This window comes from Podarcis pityusensis, assembly GCF_964106645.2.
Source record: "Podarcis pityusensis genome assembly, chromosome: 6".
NCBI lineage: Eukaryota > Metazoa > Chordata > Lepidosauria > Squamata > Lacertidae > Podarcis > Podarcis pityusensis.
Genome location: NC_138030.1, coordinates 52163356 through 52175578, shown reverse-complemented (window position 1 = coordinate 52175578; position 12223 = coordinate 52163356). Strand labels below are relative to the sequence as shown.

The window sequence follows — 12223 nt, the reverse complement described above, 5'->3', positions numbered from 1 at the left end:
AAAAGCAAACAAAGATGCAACTGTTTTGGAAACTTTTACCTTGGAACGAACTTGGAAACAACATCGCTGTAGAAGGTGAAACATTTTCAGAGATTCTGAAAGATAGGGATGGTTAGCAAAATATGCTCTTGCATTACCTCACCTGGAGTATAATTAACAACAACAATAATAATAATAAATTTTATTTATACCCTGTCCTCCCCAGCCAGAGCCGGGCTCAGGGCAGCTAACACCAATAAAATCACAGTAAAAACATAATAGGGGGGAAAGGGGGGGGAGGAAAAGGGAAAAACACACAATTTAAAATACAATTTAAAATGCAGCCTCATTTTAAAGTAGCTGATACATGGATAAGGGTGCAATCCATTACACTGTTGTGGCATGATATGCTGATTCAATTTTCATCCAGCACTAGAACTGGTGGATTAAATTCAGAATATCCCAGAGACATTTGGGAGGTCAAGTCCCAGACAGTCCAGCAGTCAAAGCTGTTGTTTGAGGTGTGAACATATGAAATCATTTCCAGCCATACCAAGCCAGTAATGGGAACCACATGGTACTGTGGGCTTGCAAGCCCTGCAGCAGTTGCACTATCTTTGCTCCCCAGTTATGTTGGGGATTTGCTGGAACTTGGCTGTGTATGCTGGTGGATGATGTCAGCAACAGTGGATAGCACCACAGACCTATTAAAACAAGATTAAAGTAGCACAGAAGCTAACACAGGTTTGTATCCAGTGCAGTGCTGAGTGAACATCCCATCAGTGTGAATGGAAATCTCTCCCCCTTTCCTTCCTCTGCATCTGCCTCAACCTTGCCCAAATCTGCCCTGAAGGGTTTGGGAAACCCCAGAACAAATGAAGGGGCATGCAGGGGGAATCCCATTGTACAAGCAGGAATCTTGCGCTGATGTGCTGCTTGCTTAGTGCTGCACTGGATATAAGTCAGACAAGCAATGACATTCAAAACAAAACAGATACTATACGATATAGTTGCATGTGCCCATTTATTTCCCTCCCAAGTTGCTCCAAGGTAAAGGCAATGCCGGAGGCAATACAAAGTTATTGCAACCTCTCATCAGTTAATACAACCCTGTAAAGAGAAGGCTCAGATTTTAAACATGTGTAACAAAGCCAAGTTTCTTAAAAGCCATTGTAGAATTTTAAGCCTGTGAACAAATCACGGGCCCTACCTAGTCCAATAGCCTGCTGCAGACAAGGTGTATCCCTAATAAATTTGTGCAAACTTTCTCAAAAGCAAAAGGTAACACATGCACGTTATGCACTTCCTCGCATGCAGAACCGCACTCTTCCGGGAATTCACTCTCCCTCCTTTCTCTAAGCATCCGGTCCCGCCAATACTTTGCTTTTCCGCGAGTTTCTCCCACGTCCCGCGCCTGTCACAAACCCATAGAGCCTCACCCTTTAGTAGCAGGGGGAAATCGAGGGCGTTGCAAGGGGCTCTCGGTGGGCACTTTGGGCTGTAGTATCAACCTAGTTGCTCATTAACTTTCACATCTAAGCGGCAGACACAATAAACGCGACTCGCAGCCTTTGTAGATTCTTACAGAAAGCTTTCCCACAATCCAAAGCCTTTGGATTTGTTTTGTTTCGTTACAAAAACGTGCTTGGTAAAATTGTCCCGGGTGCGGAAACTGAATCTGCCTTCCCAGCGCAATTCGCGTTTTCCTAGCTTTGCTCCAAAATCAGCCACTCTTCACATCAACCTAAACTCAATCCACACTCCGCCTGGGGAAGGGGCGTTTCCTGTCCCCTGCTTTAATTCCGCCGGGTGCGCGTGCGTCGCGCTTAGTCTCTCGGCTTGGAACAGAGGCGAGACTCCCGCCCTTGCGTACTAAAAGTAACAACGCACGAGCGGATCCTCCTCCCCGCGTTTAATGGCGCTGCAAGGCCAAAATGAAAGGCCCTATTGCCGCCATCTATAGGCAACAACATTATTGCACTTTCCTACACTTTCCCATAAATCCTTGTACAGTACTAGCTAGATCAGGGGTCAGCAAACTTTTCTAGCAGGGGGCCGGTCCACTGTCCCTCAGACCTTGTGGGGGGCCGGACTATATTTTTTTTGGGGGGGAAATATGAATGAATTCCTATGCCCCACAAATAACCCAGAGATGCATTTTAAATAAAAGGACACATTCTTTTTTTTTTTTTTTTTAAAGATATTTATTCCAGATTTAAAGTTACAAAAAAGAAAAAGAAAAACCATACAAAATACAAGGAAAACTTTAACCATAACAAAGCAAAAAGTGAACAAGTAAAAAAGAACAATAAGATAGAATAAAAAAGAAAACTTAACAAAAAATATAAAAATACATTAAGTTGAAATAAAACAAAAACAGATTAAACCTTTACATAACCTTTTCCATTAACTTATTTCCATGACCTCCTCTCACCTCCCAATTTTGTATTCTAGTTCAAATCGTATTTCCAGCAAATCCTTCTAACCTTATTTTCATTCACGTATTTTAAAATTAAAATAATGTAATTAAACCTCCCCTATTTCATCAATTTCATCAAGTCATTTTTGCTTAGTCCATTATATCATATCTACCAGAACGACCTAATATTCTTTTTCCAACCTCTTTCTTTTTTTTTTTTTTTTAATAATATTTTTTATTGCTTATTTTCCAAAGTCAAAATCCATCATCAATTTACACAACAAAAGCAGTTTTACAAAGAAAGAAAAAAAATTAGAAAAAAAAAAAAAAGAAAATTCACTTTTCCACATCTTTTTTCATATTCAACTGGACTTCCCCAAATCTTCCATCCCTGCATTCTTTACAATAAAAGAGTATTATACCGCAAATTAATACCTTGTTTCATATGTTTTTGTACTTTCATCTGTTTATATATTCTAAATTAAAACTTTTCACCGTTATAACTTAGTTTCAATCATTTTCAATTTTCAATACTGAAGCATGTTTTCCTCAAAACTTAGCAAATTCTCAACTTTCATATAGCTTATAATGTTTTTGTAGATAGTCCTTAAATTTTTTCCAGTCCTCTTCCACTGCCTCTTCTCCCAGGTCTCGGATTCTGCCCGTCATTTCGGCTAATTCCATGTAGTCCATCAGTTGCGTGTGCCACTCTTCCAGTGTGGGTAGCTCCTGTGCCTTCCAATATTTAGCTATAAGAATTCTTGCTGCTGTAGTTGCATATAAAAAGAAAGTTCTATCTTTCTTTAACACTCTCTGGCCCACAATGCCCAGGAGGAAGGCTTCTGGTTTCTTATTAAAGGTATACCTAAATACCTTTTTCAACTCGTTATAAATCATTTCCCAAAAAGCCTTCACTCTCGGACATGTCCACCAGAGGTGAAAGAATGTTCCTTCAGCCTCCTTACATTTCCAACATTTATTGTCTGACAAATGGTATATCTTTGCAAGTTTGACTGGGGTCATGTACCACCTGTATATCATTTTCATAATGTTTTCTTTTAAGGCACTACATGCCGTAAATTTCATACCGGTGGTCCATAACCTTTCCCAGTCTTCAAACATAATGTTGTATCCAATGTCTTGTGCCCATTTAATCATGGCTGATTTAACCATCTCATCTTGAGTATTCCATTTAAGCAACAAGTTATACATTCTTGAAAGCACTTTCGTCTTAGGTTCAAGTAATTCCAACTCTAATTCTGATTTTTCCACCTGGAAGCCGATTTTTTTATCTTTTTTAAAGATCTCTAAAATTTGGGCATAATGCAACCAGTCTCGCACCTTTCCTTTCAATTTTTCAAAACTCTGCAACCTCCAAGTGTCACCTTCTCTTTCTATTATTTCACAATATTTTGCCCAGCCACCCCCCATATTAAGTATTTTTGTGGCCTTAGCCTCCATCGGTGATAGCCACCTCGGAGTCTTATTTTCAATTAAGTCCTTGTATTTAGTCCAGACAATGAACAAAGATTTCCTGACAATATGGTTTTTAAACATCTTATGAGACTTCACCTTGTCGTACCACAAATATGCATGCCATCCAAAAGCATTGTTAAACCCTTCCAGATCTAGGACATCAGTGTTTTCTAACAAAAACCAATCTTTCATCCAGCAGAAGGATGCAGCTTCATAGTACAACCTTAAGTCCGGCAGGGCAAATCCCCCTCTTTCCTTTGCATCTGTTAATATTTTAAATTTTATTCTGGGCTTTTTGCCCTGCCAGACAAACTTCATAATGTCCCTCTGCCACTTTCCAAAACACTCCACTCTGTCCACGATCTGCAGGGCTTGAAACAGAAACAGCATTCTTGGCAATACATTCATCTTAACGGCAGCAATTCTTCCCAACAAGGAAAGTTTCAATCTTGACCAAATTTCTAGGTCCTTTTTGATTTCTGTCCAACATTTTACATAATTGTCTTTAAATAGATTCAAATTTTTCCCGGTCAAGTTAACCCCCAGGTATTTCACTTTTTTAACCACATTTAATTCTGTTTCCTTTTGAAACCCATCTATTTCTGAAGGTGTCAAATTTTTTACCAAAACCTTAGTTTTTTGTTTGTTTAATCTAAATCCCGCCACCCGACCAAACTCAGAAATTAGTTCTAAAGCTCTTTTTGTGCTAGATTCTGGCTCCTGTAATGTCAAAACCAAATCGTCTGCAAAAGCCTTCAGTTTATATTGTTTTCCTCCGACCTGTATTCCTTCCACCTGCTGATCCTTCCTGATCAAGTTAAGCAGCACCTCCAGGACAGAAATAAATAGCAAGGGTGATAAGGGGCACCCCTGTCGTGTTCCTTTTTCAATTTTAAACTCCTCTGTCACCACATTATTTACTATCAATTTAGCTTTTTGCTCTGAATAGATTGCTTCAATACCATTTTGAAACGCCCTTCCCACTCCCATCCCTTCCAAATTTTTCTTCATAAACTTCCAAGATATATTGTCAAAGGCCTTCTCCGCATCTATAAAAATCAAAGCTGCTTTCGTATTCAAATTTGTCTGCAATAACTCCAAAACATCAACAATATTCCTGGTGTTGTCAGACAAATGCCTGCCGGGGAGAAAGCCTGCTTGGTCTTTATGAATTACTTCTTTTAAAACTTTTTTCAGTCTATTTGCCAAGATATCAGCAAAAATTTTGTAATCCACGTTTAGGAGTGAGATGGGACGGTAATTCTTAAGTTGAGTCTTTTCAGATTCCAATTTTGGTATCAAGGTGATGAATGCCTCTTTCCACGATTCTGGTGCCCCCTTCCCTTCCATAATTTGGTTACATACCTCCATTAATGGTTGAACCAAATATTCCTTCAATGTCTTATAATATTTGGAGGTAAGTCCATCTGGGCCTGGGGATTTGCCCAACTGCATGTTCTGAATGGCACTTTCAATTTCCTGTTGTGATATTTTGTAATTCAGGGCTGTTTGTTTATCTTGTGTAAGTTTTTGCAGGCCATGACTTTTTAAAAATTTGTTTATCTCCATCTCCACTTGGGGTCCTTGGGTGAACAATTTTTTAAAGTATCTCTGGAAACACTTTCTAATTTCTTCTGGTTTCTGAATACATTCTCCTTCAACCTCTAGATTGGTAACAAAGTTCAATTTTTGTCTCTTTTTCAGCTGCCATGCCAGCAGCTTCCCACATTTATTAGCCGACTCAAATGATCTTTGTTTCATCTGTTTAATTTTCCATTCAATTTCTTGATTTGTCAATTTCACATATTGTGCTTGATGGAACTTTATTTCTCTTAAAACCTCTTTTGATTTTGGATTAAGTCTCAACTTTTTCTCTCCGTCTCTTATCTTCTCCAAAATCTTGTCCTTTTTACCATTCCAGAGTTTTTTCTTTATAGTATTCTGTTGTATCAGGAACCCTCTCATAACAGCTTTACTCGCGTCCCAGATTGTTTTCTTTTCCACCGAAGTGTTCAAATTTATTTCAAAATAATCTTTCATCGTTTTTTGGGCCTTCTTCACAATTTCCTGATCTCTAAACAGGGAGTCATTCATTCTCCATCTGAAGGATCCAGCTGGTGTAAGTCTTAAATCTATTTTCAAAGCATTATGGTCGGAGCAAGTTTTAGGGCAGATCTCTATTTTTTTAGTCTTAGGAGCCAGTCCTCTAGATATCCAGATTTGGTCGATTCTTGTCCAAGATAGGTGGGCTTCAGAAAAGAATGTTCCCTCTTTACCTAGAGGGTTTTTTGTCCTCCAAATATCAATCAAGTCCATATTGTCTGTAAGTTCAAAAAAAGTCTTAGGTAGTCTGCCAACTTTAGTCAAATTTTGGTTTTGTGACTTATCCATATGTGTGGAGACAACCCCATTCATATCTCCCATCAAAATGATGTTAGTATAGTCAATATATTCCAGCATTATCTCATGCAGCTTTTTATAAAATTCCGATTTCCCCTCGTTTGGTGCATAAATTCCTACTATCAGAAATTTTTCTCCTTGTGATTGTATTTCAATCGCCAAAATTCTTCCTTGTTCATCTTTAAACACAAATTTTGGTACTAGGCTCTCCTTTGCATATATCACCACTCCTCTTTTTTTAACTTTATCTAATGATGTAAATTCTTGGCCTAGTCTCTTGTTAGTTAATACTCTTCTATGGAGCCTAGTTACATGAGTTTCTTGAAGGCAAATGACGTCTAATTGTTCTTTCCTCAATATATGAAAAATTCTCTTCCTTTTCTCGGGGGAATTTGCGCCATTAATATTCCAACTAAAAAGCTGCAAAGACATCCTGGCTCAATTTGTCAACCAGTGGGGTTGTCTCCCTTGTCGTCTATATCCAGAGGTGGATCTGGTTTTGCACCAGGCGTGGGGGGTGGCCAAGTGCCTATTGTTCCTTTCCGAAGGTCCTCCCCGTAGTCGTTTAGGAACTTTTCCTGCTCTTCTGCTGTTCTAATTTTTACCTTCTTCCCTTTCACACTAAAAGATAGTCCTTGAGGGAATTCCCACCTGTATCGGATTGAGTTGTTTCTCAGCAAGCTTGCCAAGTCTTTATATGTAGTTCTTAAATCCAACAACTGTTTTGGTATATCTCTAAAGATTTCTGCTGTCTTTCCCTGTATCACCAATGGATTTTTAAAATGTAGGCCGAGTATGTTCTCTTTTTCTTGCTTATATCTCAAAATGATCAAGCAGTCTCTTGGTTTGTCCTTTTTGACCACTCTTCCCAATCTAAAAGCGGTGACAATTTTAAAATCCTTCTCTTCTGCCAAACCCCAGAACTTAGATATTTCTGCTGTCAAATAGCCAATCAAGTCTTCTTTTTCTAGTTCTGGGATATTTCTAAGCCTAAGATTGCTTTCCCTATTTTTCAATTCTGCCATCGACAGATACGCTTGCTGTTCAGTAACTTGTCTACTCAGTGGTCTTACTTCCCCACTAAGTTCCTCTATCCTTTTTTTATTAAGGTCTGCTTTTGTACTTGCTTCCTCAGCTAATTTTCGATTTTCTGTTATACTTTTTTCAAAATTTCCTATTGCCTGTGTATTTTGGGCAACTTGGTCTGTCAATCTATTTATTGTAGCTGTCACCTGGTCAAATTTGGTCGCTTGTTCATCTGCTTTCTTGTTTAATGCCGCCAGCTGGTCCAATATTTCTTTAGAAACAGGGTCTAGCCCTCCTGCAGCCATATCCCCAAAAGCTGGCTGTCTAGATTGGCCTTCTTGTAGACCTGTCACAATTGGAACAGATGACCTACGTACCTGCACTGGCAGAGTTGATTGCAACAGTTCAGTTTGTTTTGCTTTCTTAGCAGCCCTTGTTTTTGCTGCACCACTCATTCCACAGCTGTCCAAGTTTCAAGGTCAAATTGTAAATCCCATGGGAAAAGCAATCTAGAAAGTAAACATCCAAACACAAAAAAAATTCCAAGGCAGGCAGCAGTTCTCAGAGACAAATAGTTCCACAATCCAGCAGGGGGAGCTCCCCAAAAAATTAGGGAGAAGGATAGAAATTTTCCACCATTAAGTTCCCAAATAAAAATTGAATAAAAACCAAAACAAGGGAGAGAGCCCTCTGGGTTCACTTTAAACTGCAGAAATAAAAGTTCTTTACAAAGGTGCACACCACAGTTCCTTTCTTGTAATTTACAAAGTAGCCCAATGTAACTTTAATGCCTCATACACAGTTACCGCTGTCTGATGTTACTTTGTGTCCAGGCAGCCCGAGAGCTGAGTTCGTAACTTTGTAATCCACAAAAAGTAGAGAGAAAAATCACAGTCTCTGTCCACTTATAATATAGTTTTAACTTTTCTTTTACTTTTATCCAATCAAGTCCGAATTTGCAGGGTATATTCCAACTTCTTTTAAGCTCCTTTCCAAGCTTCAGTTTTAAAAAGAACTTTGCTTGATACTTTAAACAAAGACGGAAGACTGACTTCCTTTTTAGCGTCTCCCGCTTTCAGCCAAAATTTACAAATTTGAGTTCAAATAGAGTCTCAGATTTCTTACTCACGAGTAAGTAGTTTCAGAATCAAATGTTGAAAGAAGAAAGGTCAGCGCTCATCAGCAGCAGCCGCGCGGCTTCACTTCCGCGGAAAGAGCGATGGATTCACAGCACCGCTACCCCCTCCACGTTCCGGGGCTCCTTACGGGGTCCCTTCTTCGTTTCGGAGGTCGCTCCTGGTGCCCGCCGAATCCCACGGCCACGGGCTCACTCTACCCGTGGTTTTTCTAAGTGGGTCGTCGCTGTGCCGCAGCGCACGACCCTTTTCCGCGGAGCCCCTCTTCAGCAGCTGAAGAGGACCGCCATTGCCGTTTCGCGCCGCCTCCGGAATGACCGCCTTCCAACCTCTTTCTAACATTCTTTTATATTGCAGTATTTTTGAAGATATATTTTGAATTTTTTCCAATCTTCTTCCATCGACCCTTCTCCCTGGTCTCAAATTCTGCCGGTCATCTCAGCCAGTTCCATGTAGTCCATCACTTTCGTCTGCCATTAAATAAAAGGACACATTCTACTCATGTAAAAACACGCTGATTACCGGACCATCCGCAGGCCGGATTTAGAAGACGATTGGGCCGGATTTGGGCCTTAGTCTGCCTACCCATGAGCTAGATTCCAACTCAACTTCTCCATAAGAAAAATAATCCACATCCAACTACATCTCTACAGTCCTCAAAATAACCATCCTTTCACCAGAGTTCCCACAGTGTGAGCTGAACAAAGTATAACCATAACTACTCCCTCTAGCTTTAAAAAAAACATAAATAATCCCTACAAGGGCAAGTTCTATCTACACAAACTACACCAGACACCTGCACATTCCTGGCCATGAGCCAGTAAACTGAACATTCCAACTCCTTATCTCAAGGCCAAACTTGTTATGTCTTGGAGCACCTCAAAACCTGACAAGATGAAGATCCAGCCTTCCCTTCTTAATTTAACTGGTAATGGAAAGTGGCAGATTGCTCCTATGTAGAAGTCTTTGGTGGCACTCCCTGACTCTGCTTAGGACTGGGCTCCAAATATTTGAGGTTAACATAAGGTTACAAGATGTCCCCATTTCCCAGGGACAGTCCCCGGATTTGAAGTTGAAAAGTGTCCCCAGATTCATTGAAAAAAAATCTGTTAACCTTAGGTTAACGCATAGAACAAATGGAATTTAAGGACACATATAAAAGGTAGGGGGCGCGGGTGGCGCTGTGGGTTAAACCACAGAGCCTAGGACTTGCCAGTCAGAAGGTCGGCGGTTCGAATCCCCGCGACGGGGCGAGCTCCCGTTGCTCGGTCCCTGCTTCTGCCAACCTAGCAGTTCAAAAGCACGTCAAAGTGCAAGTAGATAAATAGGTACCACTCCGGCGGGAAGGTAAACGGCGTTTCTGTGCGCTGCTCTGGTTCACCAGAAGCGGCTTAGTCATGCTGGCCACATGACCCGGAAGCTGTCTGTGGACAAACGCCGGCTCCCTCGGCCTATAGAGCAAGATGAGCACGCAAACACAAAGTCGGTCACGACTGGACCTAATAGTCAGGGGCCCCTTTACCTTTACCTTTATAAAAGGTAGGTCTGAAAAATATTCCCAGGGAATCCTCCACTCAGTAGGTGGCAATCGCACAGTCTCTTCACAGCTGTAACAACTGCAGCCTGTTAATCAAAGATAAATACTAATCTGATCTGCTTACACAGACATGAGTCTATGAATGCTCCAGTTACACCGAAGAGCTAAAAATTCTAAATACTCTTTAACTACTGTCTCCTATAAGTCAGAGCAGGTGGTCATTAAGCCAATGGGTAGGAAGGTATTCCAGAAGTTAACCCCAAGTGATGCTGAGGCATAGCTGGTGTTATTAAACTGACTATAAATGGTGACCACAGTACCCTTGTGAGTTGAGGCTGGTGATGGTAGGCTGTATGCCTGAGTCCCTCTGATTTAATTTTTCATTACCTACAGCCAGTGCTTTTTAAAAAAAAAAATGTTTAGGGGTGCTCTCATTTGGACTCAATAAAATTACCATTCTATAGTTCATATCGGGAAAAAATAAATACAGTAAATGGACAAAAGTACAAAGATTCACAAAATGTTTAGGGGTATGTGTACCCCTTCGTCCCCCCCCCCGAAAAAAGCACTGCCCACAGTACACAGCACACATGTGCACAGCGTACACACTTATCCCCCACCCCCTGCAAATAGGCTATTTAAAAGGCAGTCAGTGGTAATGAGGTGGCCTGACAGGGAGGTCCCATAGCCTGCAGTTGGGCTTGTGGTTCCCCAACCTTGGTCAAGGAGGTCAAATCTTTACAGAACACACTCAAAGCCACAATAATAGAAGATCAGCTAAAATTTGTACCACAGATCAGTTTTCCACTGACATCTGGTTAGCCAGTGTGGGAAAATACTGCTGGATTAGATAGGCCTTGAGTCTCAACCTGAATGGCTCTTCTTATGTACCTACTTGATGTTTTTACACACAAGTTGTTATGTATCCATTCATATACACTGTATATACCATAAATAAGATACAGTAGATATCAAAATGATATTAATTAAGTTATGTATCATTTCTGCTATGCTAATTCTCTGGTTTGCTCTTCATGCTGAGTCTTGTTGCTGCTGTCTCATCCTGCCTTGCAATGAATAAGGAAGTGTGAAAGAGAGAAAGGGAGATTCAGCATTTGAAGGGAACAGTTACATTATACAACTATTTCTGTCCATGAAATATACCGTACTTTTGAGTGCTGAAAGTACTGTAGAAAGCGCTGAACAATTTTTTTGGGGGGGGGGCAACATTATAGTAACCTCTACACATAAATTCATGTTTCACAGCATATCTCACATTACACTCTTTCTAGCTTCATTTGATCTTTATGGTTTGTGACTGTATGTATAATATTTGTATTAATCAGGCAGCCATAATATATTAGTTCTTTCCCCCATTAATTTCTCCTTTGCTTTCAGTAACCTAATTTTCCCACCCCATGTTTCATAGCTTTATGGATTGTACACCACTGAAATTAATTAGCTCTGCACAACACACCAGGAATCAGAATAACAGGGAGAAATGTACAGGAGTAACCAAAGAGCTAGCATCTTTTGCCTGTCTCTATGGCAAAAGAAAGCCAACCACATGTAGTCAGCATTGTGTCAACATAAAGGAGTATAAAGCACTGGATCTGGCAGCTGCTGCTGTTTTTGCAATTTCAGTTTTCTGCATTTGCAAACAAAGATTAGGCAAAGTTTATGTCTTTTTTTTCCCCTCGTTCAAAATTATTTGCTGTAATGCTATTTATTCTAATCCTAAATCTGTTTTGGAGGGCACGACTGGTTTGTCTCTTTTCCTTCCTGACAGTTAGCTATTGTCATGTAAGGTTTACCTGACAATACCTAATTATTTACTCTATAGAGTTGACCCACTTTAATCAGTGAGAGCATGGTGGAATCAGAAGACTGCAGCCTTTCTGGAGTCTGTCACTGCAAATTAGTTTGCTTGGCCCAGTTACCTAGATTTTGCTGTAGAAGAATGCATAAATTGCTTTGGCTACATTTCTTTAGGCCTGGTTTATGCACACGAACGAAAAAGTCTGGTTAGATAAAGTTGCTATTGAATTCCTGAGAATCATTATTAAAATTTAAGTAGCCTGTGGTGGGGCTGTTTGCACCACTGGGCTCGCGGTCGCTGATAAATAGAAAACTACAGACATACAAATGTTTCGGAAAGCTTTTTCTTTTGATTCCTATCAGCAATATTAGGCAGGCCTGCGCGCTTCTCGGTGGCGGAATGCCTGCTTGTTCCACCGGCTTAAATTATTT

The 12223-nt window shown here is 40.3% G+C and overlaps 1 protein-coding gene across 5 annotated transcripts in view; it reads right to left on the bottom strand.

Annotated features, from left to right (window-relative positions):
* TMEM69 (transmembrane protein 69) overlaps nucleotides 1–12223 on the bottom strand; it is a 45359-nt gene that overhangs the window by 4351 nt on the left and 28785 nt on the right. For 2 of the 5 annotated variants that reach the window (XM_081009569.1, XM_081009568.1), the window contains exon 3: nucleotides 40–95. In XM_081009569.1, the coding sequence (XP_080865695.1) occupies nucleotides 40–84 (45 nt within the window). In that variant the 5' untranslated portion in view covers nucleotides 85–95. Of the gene's footprint in view, nucleotides 1–39; nucleotides 96–1418; nucleotides 1840–12116; nucleotides 12177–12223 lie in introns of those variants that run through there. The other 3 variants (XM_081009571.1, XM_081009570.1, XM_081009567.1) reach the window with 3 other exon arrangements.